This window comes from Aquarana catesbeiana, linkage group LG02 (assembly GCF_042186555.1).
Source record: "Aquarana catesbeiana isolate 2022-GZ linkage group LG02, ASM4218655v1, whole genome shotgun sequence".
Classification (NCBI taxonomy): domain Eukaryota; kingdom Metazoa; phylum Chordata; class Amphibia; order Anura; family Ranidae; genus Aquarana; species Aquarana catesbeiana.
Genome location: NC_133325.1, coordinates 502,337,013 through 502,352,563, shown reverse-complemented (window position 1 = coordinate 502,352,563; position 15,551 = coordinate 502,337,013). Strand labels below are relative to the sequence as shown.

General features: G+C 42.9%; 1 protein-coding gene across 1 annotated transcript in view; it reads left to right on the top strand.

Annotated features, from left to right (window-relative positions):
* Positions 1-8,807: 8,807 nt before the first annotated feature.
* The window catches only part of LG02H6orf132 (linkage group 02 C6orf132 homolog), a 64,323-nt gene continuing 57,579 nt past the window's right edge, over positions 8,808-15,551 (top strand). Inside the window, exon 1 of the mRNA XM_073615749.1 lies at positions 8,808-9,130. Within this exon, the coding sequence (XP_073471850.1) occupies positions 9,007-9,130 (124 nt within the window). The 5' untranslated portion in view covers positions 8,808-9,006. The remainder of the gene's footprint in view (positions 9,131-15,551) is intronic.

Here is a 15,551-nt window from a genome sequence, read left to right as displayed (position 1 = left end):
GTCTATTTCATCGGCCATGTCATAACCCATATTTCTAAATGAATATAATGTAGCCAACCTGACTTGTAACCGAGAATATCTCCTTTTCTCACTGCTACTTTTATCCCTACTCTTTTTTTGAAAAAATAATTTAATTTTCCTTTTGACCCAATCCCACCACCCCAAAATATTACTAAAATCTTTTTTCCCCATTAACCCATCTACTATATACCTTACTAAAATGGGCTTTGACATGCTCGTCCTGCAACAATAAACTATTTAACCTCCATACCCCTAAACCAAACTTAATACTATCTCCCATACTCAAATCAACATACACTGCCACATGGTCTGAAAAAATTACTGGCCTGTGTTTAACATTAGCACATTTGAACGCATCAGAAAACATCAATTCTGGATTTGGTGCGCCCACACTCCGAAAAAAAAGTGAAATATGGATCGACCAAACCCAGAACAGTATGAGCATCATTGAGATGCAAGTCCTGAATTACCCCATTCAGCATAGTGCTACCTACATATAAAACTTAGTCTCCGCTACTCCTATCCGATCTTTTACAAATCGGATCGTATTAAAATCACCCATGATCACACTAGGTCTCCTTCCCACTGCATGTAACTTCAAGACTTCAAAAAACTCAAGACGTTTTTGGCTATTCACAGGAGCATATAAATTAAAAAGCCTAAACTTCTGGTTAAGCAAAATTAAATCTGCCATAATTAATCTTCCTGGCACTAACACAACATGAGACATAATGCGAATATTTCTATTTGTAATGATAATGCCTACCCCTGCCTACCCCGGCATTCCTATTTTCCCCAACTGCCGACCATATGTAATCCACCACCCACTCCGGGGGCTTGGGCGGTCGATTAAAAAAAACACTCCTGTAGACAGATGATGTCTCCTCCATTGACCTTCAAGTCCTCAAAAACAGCACACTGTCTAGCAGGAGACCCAAAACCCCTCACATTGAGGGACACCAGCTTGATGCTCATTCACATGAAGATTTGAATCATTTACCCCCAGACCTATCACTTAAGCCAGAAAACTGACATACATTCCTCAGGGCCATAACGCTTTCATCATACAATGTGGCCGGCTGAAAAATTTCTGGAGCCCCTGGACTTAGTGCTGGTGATTCTACCTCCACCCCAACATCCCCTAGGACCTCAAAGGGGTTAGGCGTTTCAATCCCAGCTGTCTCTACTTTCAATTTCTTAGCCTTTCTCTTCTTAGGGCTCCCCAAAGCGTCCACCTTGGTCTTGGCACCCAGTGTCTCCATCTTTTCCACCTCCTCTTCTTGGGCTTCCTGCACTTCTGGCTCCCACTGTAAGGCTGCTGCCAACTCCTCCATAGCCTCCTCCACCTCTGCTCCACTCCCCGCTGTTAATGGCTCCACACTAGTGGGTGGCACTTCTACTCTTTCCTCCACTCTCTCCTCCTGTTGTGGAAATTTTATATTAATGTGTTGTCATAAATCTCCCAGTGTCTGATCTCTTGCAGTCCGCTCTAAAGAGCTGACTGGAGCAGTCCGACGCTGGCTGAGACCTGTTAGGTAGTGGAAAACTTCCTGGTGTTTGGAGAGAAGTATTTGCGGAGAGAGGACATGTCCGCCAGCAAAGGGCCCCTGTGCAATGCACAGAACGATCGTCTGGTGGGGATGCGTTCACTCTGCAAAGACATTATCGGTTTAGAGGTGTTTTGCTCTTGTCACCCCTGGTATGCCTGATCAACATGTTTGGGGTGCCATGACGTATACCTGCAGATAATCTCCCATGCACAAGGAACTTTAGTCATCGTCATTTAGTATATTGTATCATGTCCTGTAGTAATTGGTTGTTTTGTATTCTGTTGTTAAATCCTTATATGGTCACTTACATCCTGTGAGGTCATATCCTGTGTCCATTTTTTGTGAGGTCACAAGCTTTGTAAGAGGTGTTTGGCTGTTGGAGGCCCAACCCTCAAGCTTTGGGACTTGCAATTGATATGCTAATAAAGTGGCCCAGGCAGACAGCTGAGACAGGGCTGTAAGGCAGTTTTGCTGAGATGGGAATGTAAGAAGGATGTGTTGTGATTCTATTTGTAAGCATGAGGCACACACCAGAGGATGAGCTACACCAGAGGAGAGACATATGATCAAAAGGTGAGATGGTATTATATCATTAGACAAAATTGTTATTATGATTAGAAACAGGAGATTTGGCTGTGTGCTTTGCGTACAACCAAATTTCGCTAACACTCCACACCCAGGTGCCCACTTTCTTCCTCTTCCACCATCACCTCCTCCTCTTCCTGTCTTTCAGGAGAGTCAGACAGCACCTGTGTGGACACTGGTCGTCCACTCTCAGCGGTGCGCCTGACAGCTTCAGCATAAGAGACATAGGCCCTTCTTACTTTTGGACAATTCTTCACTGTATGATCACGCTGTCCACATATATCACAGGCCTGCTTAATCAAGCAAGCCCCAGCCTCATGTCCCTCCTCCCCACAGTTCCGGCAGTGCATCTCGGCATTACAGTCATCTCTGGTATGCCCAAACTTATGACATCTTCTGCAGTATGTCGGTTAACCAGGGTGGTAGAGAAACCCTCTATTTCCTGCTACTGAAAAATTAGCTGGTGGATGCCGCACTTCACCAATCCCTTCAGAATCCACCTTCAGCTTGACAAAAAAAACTTTAATTTGCCATTAAAGGTCCCCAGACGATTAGTCAGCCTGAAGCCTCCCTTCACTGCAGAGCAGTATCTCTTCAAAAAGGCCACTACCAAGGCAATGTCCGTGAAGGGGTTAAACAGGTGAACAACCAATGGTTTCTCCTCCATAGCATACAAGGGTTCCACTATGAAAGGCCTTATAGACTCATGGTTAGCTTTCTCCAATTCCTTACACTTCTCAATAACTCCCATGCAAAAATTGCTATGCACAAAAGAAACATCATAGTACCTTGGTGCTGCATGGTCCTGGATACAATAGATGTGACGTGGTTCCACTGCAACTGTTTTCTCCAGCAAATCCTGAACAAGGAACTCCAAACTCACTTTATGCAGATGACCAGGCATAACCTGAAACCGCAGGGTGTTCTGAATCCCCTTTCGCTCCATTGAGCTCAGCAAAGAAAAATTCAGACCATCACACAATCTTGGCTCTTTTCAGGGCAAAGTAAAGATTGCTATCTGCAAGCTTTATATAACATATGCTTGTGTACTAATGAGGCAATTGCAAACACATGGACAGTCCATGAAACACACAAAATGCAAGTTCACCCAATGTAGAGAGAACTTCAAAGTGGGTACACCTGTTAAGGATGTCCTTAAATTACTAAACCAAAAATCACACCCTGAGCATGCCCAGAAACATACAAGTGCCGTTCACACACAAAAAGCAACAAAAAAAAAAAAAAACAAAGTCCCTGATCATGCCCAGAACAACCCAAATGCAGCTAGCACAAAATAAGCCAGCCTTTAAATATGCCAAATTGCTTTAAGGGCCAGTTCACACCAATGCAGTCCAGTGCATATTTTATGCATCAAAAATGCATGGAATGTCGGTTATATGGTTTTCAATGGCATAGTTCACACCAGTGCTTGTAGTTCCAGTGCGTTCCAGTTCCAGAAAAAAGTAGAACATGCTGCATTTTTCTGCACTGGACTGTACTGGAAAGCTGTAAAACGCATCAAAAACACCTTGGAACGCACCAGAATGTACCTAAATGCACCAAAAACACACTGCAACACATTTGTCCTTATTTAAGGTTAAGAAAAAAGAGGGGGGAAAAAAGCACAGGACTGCACCAAAAACGCACTGGAACGCATCAAAAACGCACATGCGGAAAAGCACCTGGAACGCACCTGCAGTGCGTTTTTGGTGCATTTAGGTGCGTTCCAGTGTGTTTTTGATGCATTTTACAGCGTTCCAGTATAGGCCAGTGCATAAAAAATGCAGCATGTTCTACTTTTTTTCAGGAACTGGAAACGCAAAAAAATGGCGTGGGGTCCCCCCAAAAATCCATACCAGACCCTTATCCGAGTACGCAACCTGGCAGGCCGCAGGAAAAGAGGGCAGGACGAAATAGCACCCCCCCTCCTGAACCAAAACCAGGCTATATGCCCTCAACATTGGGAGGGTGCTTTGGGGTCCCCCCAAAGCACCTTGTCCCCAGGGACAAGGGCCTCATCCCTACAACCCTTGCCCGGTGGTTGTGGGTGTCTGCGGGCGGGGGGCTTATCGGAATCTGGAAGCCCCCTTTAACAAGGGGACCCCCAGATCCCGGCCCCCCCCTGTGTGAAATGGTAATGGGGTACAAAAGTACCCCTACCATTTCACAAAAAAAGTGTCAAAAATGTTAAAAATGTCAAGAGACAGTTTTTGACAATTCCTTTATTTAAAGTCTTCTTTCCATCTTCTTCGGGTCTTCTTCCTTCTTCCTTCCTTCTTCCTTCGGTTTCTTCCTCCATCTTCTTCTTCCTCTGCTTCTTACTCTGGTGTTCTCGTCCGGCATCTTCCTCCACGCTTCGTTCTCGGGCAGCTCCGCATCCATGGGAGGCTCCCGCTGTGTAATGCTTCTCTTTTTCTGACACTTCTTATATAACGGAGGGCGGGGCCACCCGGTGACTCCTCTGAAGCACGGTTCCGTTATATAAGTGTCAAAAGAAGAGAAGCGTCACACAGCGGGAGCCTCCCATGGATGCGGAGCGGCCCAAGAACGAAGCACGGAAGAAGACGCTGGACGAGAACACCGGAGCATGAAGCAGAGGATCGGATTAAGAATCAGAGGAAGAAGAAGATGGAGGAAGGAACTGAAGGATGAAGTAAGGAAGAAGAAACAAGGCCCGAAGAAGATGGAAAGAAGAAGACTTTAAATAAAGGAATTGTCAAAAACTGTCTCTTGATATTTTTAACATTTTTGACACTTTTTTTGTGAAATGGTAGGGGTACTTTTTGTGCCGGGATCTGGGGGTCCCCTTGTTAAAGGGGGCTTCCAGATTCCGATAAGCCCCCCGCCCGCAGACCCACACAACCTCCGGGCAAGGGTTGTGGGTATGAGGCCCTTGTCCCCATCAACATGGGGACAAGGTGCTTTGGGGGGGACCCCAAAGCACCCTCCCAATGTTGAGGGCATGTGGCCTGGTACGGTTCAGGAGGGGGGGGCGCTCTCTCGTCCCCCCTCTTTTCATGCGGCCTGCCAGGTTGCGTGCTCGGATAAGGGTCTGGTTTGGATTTTTAGTGGGACCCCCACGCCATTTTTTTTTTTTTAATTTTGGCGCGGGGTTCCCCTTAAAATTCATACCAGACCTGAAGGGCCTGGTATGGAATTTCGGGGGAACCCCAGGCATTTTTTTTCTTAATTTTGTTATTTTTTCTGAATGCTGTTTTTATCAATGAACTTTTATGTGTATTGCCGGACTGACATTTCATTATAGCCACGAAGTGAACCAGCGTTAAAAAAAAAAAAAAAAAGTTTAGAGGTGCGCCCGTTCAACCTATGCAAATGCATTTACGTTGCTTGACATTTACTAAGATTTTGCTGGCGCAGTGAACCAAAGCATTGGAACAAGCGCAAATGCCGTTTGCGCATGCGCGGTGCATAAATTGACCTCCCGCAGTTCTAAATGTACTTGCCGGCGCAGAAGGCTTGTTCAGATAAAGTTACTTTCTCATTCTATTTTGGCCATATTTGTTACTTGGGCAGTTATTACTATACTTCCTCACATCACCCACATCACCCCCATAATTTTGGCACTTCCAGCTTGTTTAAATTTTAAGTTAAAGATGCCGTGTGCCATGTCTATAGTGGCGTACCGATCGCCTCTTCCCGTGTGCCAGGAAGAGAACAGTAAATGGGGAATTGCGCTGTGTTACCGGCGCAGATGTTTTGTAAATATGAAAAAGTCCTTTGCGCATTGGCGTGCGCCGCAACTCATGACGCAAATGCTTCGTAAATCAGCCCCTATGTACGGTGACCTGCCTTTTTCCACACTGGATAAACGCAGGTCACTGCTTGGATACATGGAAAACAATTGCTGGTTTGGTGCTGTGAAAAAAAAAATGCAGCATGGGTGGCTTTTATGACAGCGCGCTGAATGGCATTGCATGCCAATGCACAGTAGTGCAAAGCACAACATTGTTGTGCAGAGACCTGGATCAAGTGTCATTATGTGACATCTCAAATTAATTTAAATTAAAAAAAAGGAAGCTGACTTTAACAGCTGCCCACGTAATAAAATACTGCATCTTATGCTCCCTCACATCGTGAACATTTCCATGTGTTGCATGTAGGGCATCCCATTCATTTCAGTGATTGGCCCTATGAGTAAGACCCACTGAAAAGGGGTTCCTAAACCTTTTCAGAATTGGAAAACCAAAATGCATGATGTCGCAGCATGCATTAGCAGGTGCATGGGGGTGCCATTATTGCTGGAAAGCGTGCAATTTTCCACGTGTTCCAACAACGCAAAAGTGTGAATGCAGCCTAAAGCCTGGTATACACAGTACGATTGTGTGCCAGGATCTTGTCTTGCATACTAATGGTACACAATTGTCGTGCCACAAACACAAACGTAGTGACATACTACGAGGAATTTCAGCTCTTGAGCGCCACCCTTTTGGCCCCTTCTGCTAATTTTGTGATTGGTGAGCACTGATTCCGAGCATGCGTGTTTGTACTTTCGACTTTTGTGTGACAGATTTGTGTACTGACCATACAAAGTTCAGACGTCAAGCCACTGTCCGCCGAAAATTTACTAGCCTGTCATCTAACATTTGTTGGCCAAAAATTGGACAACAATTGTCAAAAGGAGCGTACTAACGGTAAGATTTTAGGACAACAGTCTGTCAACAGACAATTCCCTGCCAACAATCGTACCGTGTGTATGAGGCTTTACTGTGTGGACCAGTGTGAACCTAGCCTAAGTGATGGGAAATCTCCTCAATGGGACACAGGGGGCAAAAAAACAGACAGGTTTTAAGCTGGATACACACTATACAACTTTTGTTGTTCGATTAGCTTTAGATTTACCTTCAACTATGTAGTGCAAGAGTCTGCCTTACTGCATACAAATTGAAAGTGTTTAGGGTTGACCTCATATTATATGGTTTTGGTAAATTTAAAGTAAAAAATCCAAAGAAAATTGTTTAGTGTGAATCCAGCTTTAGAATTCTCTTTTACCCTGGGTTCACACTAGTGTGATGTGGGAACCAGTGCGATTCCAGCGCCAGTTCCTGCACTGCTCCTCTCCAGAAGGCAGTTCACCAAAGTTAATGACACTCCCAGTTTAGTTCACAGATCACAGTGCATGCATAGTTCTGGCACTGTTTTCTGTGCGAATCCAATGCGAGTTCAGCCATACAACTGTATGGCTGAATTTGCATCGCTCAGAGATCGCATGTGATTGGCACCTGCAGTGCGGGTGCGAATCACATGCGATCTCTGAGATTGCGCTAGTGTGAGCCCAAGCTTAGCCCCAATTCACAATAGTGCATTTTCTCCTGGGTTTGTTGCATTACACAGCAATGAAAATTACATTCTTCTTTATGGCGCCCATTGCAGTGCCATTTTTTAAAAGGCGCAGACTCTTCTTTGGTGAAGTTGCAGTGTGTTTTTTGCCCCATAGACTTCAATGAGAGTGCATGTACACTCCATGTAAACTGCATGTACATATGTTTTTAATGCAGTTTTGGTAGGGTTTTGTGTATAAAATCTATTCTCCTTCTCCTATTAAAACAATGCACCAAAAAACGTGCAGAGTTGCACTACAAAAACACACTGACCCTGGGTTCACACTCGTGCAATGCAGGAACCAAAGTTAATGACAGCCCCAGTTTAGTTCACAGATTGCAGTGCGAACTGTGAACTCGCACAGGAATTGGATCACATAGTTGAGAACACGCATGCGATCTGATTCTAGTGTGGGGAAAAACAAGTTCCTGCACTATTTTCTGTGTGAATCCAATGCAAATTCAGCCATACAACTGTATGGCTGAGCTTGCATTGCTCAGAGATCACATGTGATCGGCACTGCAGTGAGGGTGCGAGTCACATGCGATCTCTGAGATAGCACTAGTGTGAACCCAGGCTGAAAATGCATCATAAAGTAGTACTATTGCGGTTTTGCCAGCATTTTAGGTCTAAAATCTAGTCTTCTTCTACAAAAAAAAAAATGCACCAAAAACGTATAAAGTCATATTCCAAAAACGCACTGAAGAACGCATGCAGCAACACTAGTGTGAGCCTAGAATTATGCTTCATGCAGTTTTATCTCTCCCATCTACCAGCCTGCACCTGCCATAGCTGAGGGCTGTACACATACTGCAGCTGCAATTCTGTGCTCTGTGAGTGCAGCAAGTTGCATTCAGCAGGCGTCGCCGTCGCAGAATGTGACCGATGAAAGTCTATGGGAACGCACAAAATTGCCTCATCATCGTGTGCCATTTACAGGGTTAAATCAGGCGACAAAATACCTCCTCACCACCTGTCAAATGCCCTCTGAAGAGCGAGTGACTACACGTGTAAACAAGCCCCAACTCTAGCCAAAAAAATAATAATAATCATTTAAAGATTCAATTTTATATGAGGAGCTAAATCTATTAGATTGTGGGTATCTCAATATAAAGTAGCGAATATACTAGAGGCGAGCCATTTGTGTTGCGGATCTGACATACAATACACAAACAAGTGACTTTGAGAAGAGTTAATATTTAACCTTCTAGTAGCAGAGAGGTTAAACCCTGGCTGTGTCTTCCCATTAGAAGGTGGTGCTAGGTGAGAGCAGGAATGTGACTAGTGCAGTTTGGTGAAGGGAGGGTGGGGTCAGGTAGAAGCAAATGTACTGAACCAACAGGAATCAGCTATTTACCTGCTGCAAAGGTGAGACTCAGCCTTCTATTCCTGCTGCGTACAATCTACAGGGACCCAGCTCGTTTGTTTCTGCCATCTACCTGGACCGCCTTGGAAACATGTATCACTGCTAGAATATTTCTATTCTAAACGAGGACTAAAAACTACCAAAATGAAGAAGGGGACTCTTAATAAGCTTTTTGGAAAGAAAAACAATAGTCAAAATTCACTGTATGCGGACAATCCACCATGGATGAAGCCTCAGGGAATCAAGAAGGCGTCCGTTGACTACCATGGTTAGTGACTAGGGCTCTGATGGGGATACATATGTCAGTATTTGTTATGTGTTGCTACATTGATTGTTCTAATGTAACCCCTTTTTCTATGGTAAAATATACAGGGCGCGTTGCTATCTCCTTCGCTTTTAATCTGGTTGGGTCCTTTATCAATCTCTGCAGAACAGTACAGATCTGTTCCTTAAGCAAGGTTACCAAGAGATCAGCAGCATTCATTACCATTTTATGGTAGAGCAGCTTATGGACCTGTTTGATTGGTGTTTGTCAGAGGAAGACATGACAAACACTTTTTTTTTTTTTTTTTTTTTTTTTTTTTTTTTTACTGCAAGCTATCTTACCTTACTGGTTATCCTTTGTACTTCCTGGTAATGAGATCTAGCTATATAAAGTGCCATCTTATCTTCATTTGTATTTTTTTTAAATAGGTGACAAGGAAGGGCTTATGGGGGAAAAAAATGTGCAGGTGTGATTTTACTAAGATTTGGGAATGTGGTTAAATCTTGTAACAGACAATCCAAGTTAAATTTACTCACAAATCTAGAGTAAAGGTCTGATATGTAAAGAAGATAGCAAATACTTCTAATGCCGCACCTCACCGCCACCAAACGCAGTTGTGATCAATTAAGCTGGCCGCCTGAAGATTGTGCAGAAACCAACACTTTTGGAAGTGTCAATTTCATGGTTTCCTTCTGCACTCAATGGTTTCTATTGCTGACCCATACGTTGGTCATACACTAATGGACTCTATTTATTTATTCTGCCAAAAAAACAAACCAGATCCACTATATACAGCGCAGATGAATGGATCTCCCTGGGCTATTGCATTCTGACAGCTGCCACTAGCAGCTGTTAGAACACCTGGACAGTGGTTGCACCCAATTGGATGCAGCTGCTGTTTGGCTGACCGTTTTCTGCCTAACGCCTTTCAGTTGAAGGATGTCAGGCAAGAAGGGGCTGATAGGGCCACCCACAAAGCGAATTTGTGATCATTTCATCAGTAACTCAGAAATTCGCACAATGTATGGGCCCCTTCCATTACTGCTGCACCCTGTAGTGAGGTGGATTGCAGTGGGAGACCAGGGCATGAATACCCTTAAAAGTGTTTTCTGCACCAGCATCAGGCATCAAGTTATCTCCACTAGAGTGCAGGGTGCTCTGAGCAATAAGGTATTTACTATCTACTTTAGAGGTAAAACCTTTATTTGAGATTTGATTTAAGAACAGGCTTTACATACAAGTATGCTTTGGATTGAATAGGAAATGATTTTTTTTTTTTTTTTCTGTGGTCTGTGTCCCCTTGGCAACATTTTCCTTCATTTCCTGTCCCAGATACACACAAGGGAAAAAAAGGAAGATCTCTTCAAAGCGAGAGGAAGTCTCCACTTATACAGTTGTCCTTATTGGAAGGTTTCTACTTTTTTATTTTTTAGGATTTCCCATCACTTTCTGTACCAGAGATAATAGTCATCAGGACCAACAGAGAGAGTAATCTTCCCAGCAGGGACACAGACCACGATTAAAAACATACTGTAAGTTCTAACCCTTCGACACACTCTAGCCGAACCGTGAAAAAAAAGTTTGCTTTACATACTTTTAGAATTTCTACTTAAAATTGTATTTTTTTTTAACCTGGTTATGGAAACCAATATTGCCAGGACTGTCAAACTTTTAGCGTAAATATGTTTTAACTTAAGACAAAAAAAAAAAAAAGTTGCCCTTAAAATGCTAATTGGATGATGGCATAAACAAACTTCATCTGATTAGAGGGAACATGCGCTTATGAGCTAGCATACATTGCACTCTATTCGGAACAGCACCCACACGAGCTGAGCAAGGTCAATAAAATTGATTACACTTGTAGCCAGTTCCTTCCTGTTCATTGGATGGGATGTCTTAACTATGACCTAATCGAGATGTGGAATGTCATAGACATCTACCAGTATATGACTCAGATAATTGTTAGAAGCACAATCAATGAGAACATGGGCATTAACCCTTTTTTCTTGAAGACAATTTGTATATTTATTATTCATTTTAATAAGACCCATTTCACGGTTTTATCCTGCTTTGGATCGGTATCATTAAAGTAAAAGTGCTTGTTTGCTGTTTTTACTTTACTGAAAAAAATATCCAGTATACAGTGTTAAGCTAGCCATAGATGGATCGAAATTCAGCCGGTTCAGCAGGAATCGGCTGATTTTCGACCTTCGAACTGTGTATGGGCAGACTGGTTGTCTTAAAGTTGATCCATCAATCAACTTCAGTACAGCCAGTCTGTTGGGTTTTCCAAGCGGCTATAGTCGCCAGCAGTCGTCATTGTATTCTGCCAGCGGGGAAGGCTCCTTGCCCTCCCTACCAGCAGAACACAATAGCACTGCAGGAGGAATTCCCGCATCGATACAGGCTGCGTTTAGGAAAATCAAGCAATTTTGCATAATGTATGGCCTGCATTAGAAACACTCTTACTGAAAATGAGTATCAGTTAGAAGGACTCCTTTACTCCATAATGCATGTGATGCACTGTGCTGTGTCTTTTGATAGAATCATATTTGAATAGTAAAATGCAGGTCAGTGAAGTGTACAGGGCTGTTTTTCACTCTGAAAAAAAATTAGGTGGGTAACTGACTGAAAACAATGATTTTGAAAAATTTTGTCTAAACTGTGGCAGAAGAGTGGCTTAGTTGTTGGCAATTTGGACTTTTAGCACTAGGGTCCCCAGTTAGATTCCTGGTCAGGGCATTATCTGCATGGAAATGGCATGTTTTCTCTGCATGAAATTGGCCTACTTATGTTTATTTATGCCTGTGAAATGGGGACCTTACATTATAAGCTCCTTGAGGCCAGGGATTGATGTGAATGTACTATTTGTCAAGTGCTGCACAAATTATCAGCACCATATAGACATATTAAAATAAATTAAAACTATGTAGCCTAATGCATGAGAAAATGGTGATGAAGGATCTACCTGTGGCAGTCCATGCCAGTACAACCCACTGAAATTTCTTTTAGATGTGTAGGACCTTCCCCAGTATAGCATTAGGAAGACCTTCTTTTTTAGGTCAGGACAGTGCTAGGGATGCTAAAAATGTTAAAAGGAGCTTTCAGGAGAAATGCGAGAACTGTCATTTCTGTTTGGGTTGGATACTTCAGAAACCTAATCCTTATCCATCTTTAGCTACTTTGTGGGCCACTGACCTGGAAGGAGTATATGCATGTAAGGTCTCCTAATATTTCTACAGTGTATACCGTACTGTATATTCAGTAACTCGGTATTCAGTTATCAAAGGACAGGGATGATCTCTTGAGCATGAAACTTCAAAAACAAGCCATAGCAAGTGTCAGCGGCGGGCAGCGGCTGGTGCTCAGGTGGAGGGGGAGGGCGCAAACAAACTGAAAAATACTGAAAAAACCCCCCCATCAAATGCAGCCTCTGTGGCCCATCAAATGCAGCCACTGTGACTACCCCTCCCCCCCCCCCCCGGGGGTTATTAGTCATGTGCTTAAAACACCCCCCCCCCCCGCCCACAGCTGTAATTCAGGCGCCGGAGTCCAAAAAGGGGAGCCTAAATAGGGGGTGGCTACAGCGGCCATGCATAGATTCATGCTAAAGGTTTTAGCAGAAGAGACTGCATGTCTATGACAAAAAACTCTATAGCTTAGCATTTTTTTAGAGTTTAATTCATTAACCAGTTCTGGACAGTGAACGTATTAAGCTGGCCAAGTGGCCATACATGATTTAAAATTCAATCCATGTATTAGGACCCTGGTTGTACAGAAATCAATCTACAGATTGACTTTTTTACAAGCAGCCTGTCAGGTTTTTCCCGATCGTTGCCTCCGTCTAGCACTGATAATCGTATTCTGATAGAGGGTAAGTCTCCCCGCTGTCAGAACACAATAACACAGCGTAAGTGATTTTCCCCCATCCACATTAAATGTGTGGATGGCGGAATCGGATCATTTTTATTCATTCAACCCACTGGTTAAACAAAAAGAAAAGATTAATGCATGGGCTAGCACAAAGGGATTATTAAATAAGAGACCAACAACCATTTTTTTTTTTTTTTTTTTGTACTTTTTTCTTTTATAAATATTTATTTGTTTGGCAAAATTTTAACATAGGCCACAGTGTTGTTCAAGGGGTAACCTGATAACATATTAATGATAAATTCAATTAAAATATGAAGCCATCCTGGCTAATAATACAGCAACGCAAAAATTACACCAAAATTACACAAAATTACAATTCCATCCAGACAATGCCAGATGACTATTCCCCACTGACCGAGGCCAGAAGGGAATCTGCTGGCTGAGTTCCCCCCAACACCGTGGCACTTTCAGTCAAACTTTGCAGGCCCATATTGAATATGTCCACATCAATTTCGGACAAGTGTACTAAATAATTCCTGAATAACCCAGGTGCAAAACCTGTCTCCTAATTCTGTCTACATAAAATAAATTACCGGAAGGAGACCAAAGGAGCCATGGAATCGTTTCGGAGAAAGCCAAAATGGTATATGGAAACAAAAGCCTAATGGCATAAAGATCCCTTTTCATTTCACATAACCGTTCCCAGGCTTTAATTTTACCGATGTCATTTGCTCCTATGTGACTAACTAGAACCTGAGGAAAAGGCCAATTGCTGAAAAAAATGAATTAAGTGGTCCTTAAGATTGCGCCATCTTAGGCCCCTAATGCCTGACCATAAAACTATAAAGTTATTAACATCCAGACCTAAATTGCTTGAGTAAATCCTGGATTCTGCCTGCTTCTCAGCCCAGAAGCCTACTATCCAGATTGTGCATTTGGATGAATCTGAAAGAGAAAATCATACAATTAACAACTTGGGGCGGAGATCTAATACTTTGCACACCAGCCAACCCTTTTTAGACCATTTGGAGAGAAAACCAATGAATTTAGCTGTAGTAGCAGCCCCAATCCTAAAGGAATGTGATGAGAATTGGAAACCTGTGAGGTTAAGGAGCTTAAGGCATGAAGATAGCGCAGCAGAAAACTGGTATCTCTTCAAAGGGGACAAATCCTGATGGATAAAAAATGAGGGTCTGACCGACACATACCTGGCAACATGGGACACTGGGTACACTAGAGGATTGGGAGATTTACACAGAGAGATCCACTGACCATTACCCAAACCAAAAGATTTTGACCTACAGATAAATAGATGTAAGCACTCCAGAGATACATGCGAAAACAGTAAAAAGGACGAACATGATTTATTGTGAGCTGTAAACTCCCCAACCCTTAGAGCACCAAAAAGGGTAACTGAAAAGGCCACTCTAAAAAGTAAGAGCTCATATTGAAAAAAGCAAATGGCTTCCAATACCGAAAGCAGTATGACCAGAGCACTTTTTACAATTTTGGCACTGTGTCGCTTTAACTGGTAATTGCGTGGTCATGCAATGCATACCCAAACTAAATTTGTGTCTTTTTTTTCCCCCCACAAATAGAGCTTTCTTTTGATGGTATTTGATCTCCTCTGCGGTTTTTATTTTTTGCGCTATACACAAAAAAAGAGCGACAATTTTGGAAAATAAAAACAATTTTTTACTTTTTTGCTATAATATCCCAACAAATGTTTTTAAAAAAACAAATTTCTTCATCGGTTTGGGCCAATAATATGTAGAAGAATATATTTTTGTTAAAAAAAATCGCAATAAGCGAGTATTGATTGGTTTGCACAAACGTTATAGCGTCTACAAACTATGGGAAGGTTTTTTTCTTTTATGGCATTTTTATTATATTTTTTTTTTTATATTTTACTAGTAATGGCGGTGATCTGCGGTATTGCAGCGGACAGATCAAACAGTTTTGACACATTTTTGGGACCACTGACATTTATACAGCGCTATAAAAATGCACTGATTACTGTGTAAAATGACACTGGTAGGGAAGGGGTTAACACTAGGGGGCGATCAAGGGTTAAATGTGTGTTCCTTCAGTGTGTTCTAATTGTATGGGGATAGGACTGAGTAGGAGAGGAGACGTTTCGCTGTTCCTACTTACTAGGAACAAACGCATGTCTCCTCCTCCTCTGACAGCACACTCAAATCCCCGTGCTCGTGCACGCGATGATGCGTGGCTGGCATCGATCATAGGCCTCGCGCATCGGGTCCCCCGCTGTGCAGCGGGCACGCACCTTCTGGCGGCTCTTAAAGGAACCCTGTGTATATATACGGGGTTTCGCGCAGCGGTGCCATTGTGCCACAGTATATGTATGCGATCCGGTCGGGAACTAGTTAATCAACAAATTAACCGAAATTGGACATCTTGAATCCCGAGTTGGGTGTGATTTCATGAATCCTTTGAGGATCTGACTGACCTGAAAGAAGGAAGTTAAAGCTGGCAGGCCTGCAAATTTAAGAAAAAACAAAACACCTGCCAATACCTTACTCACTGAGAC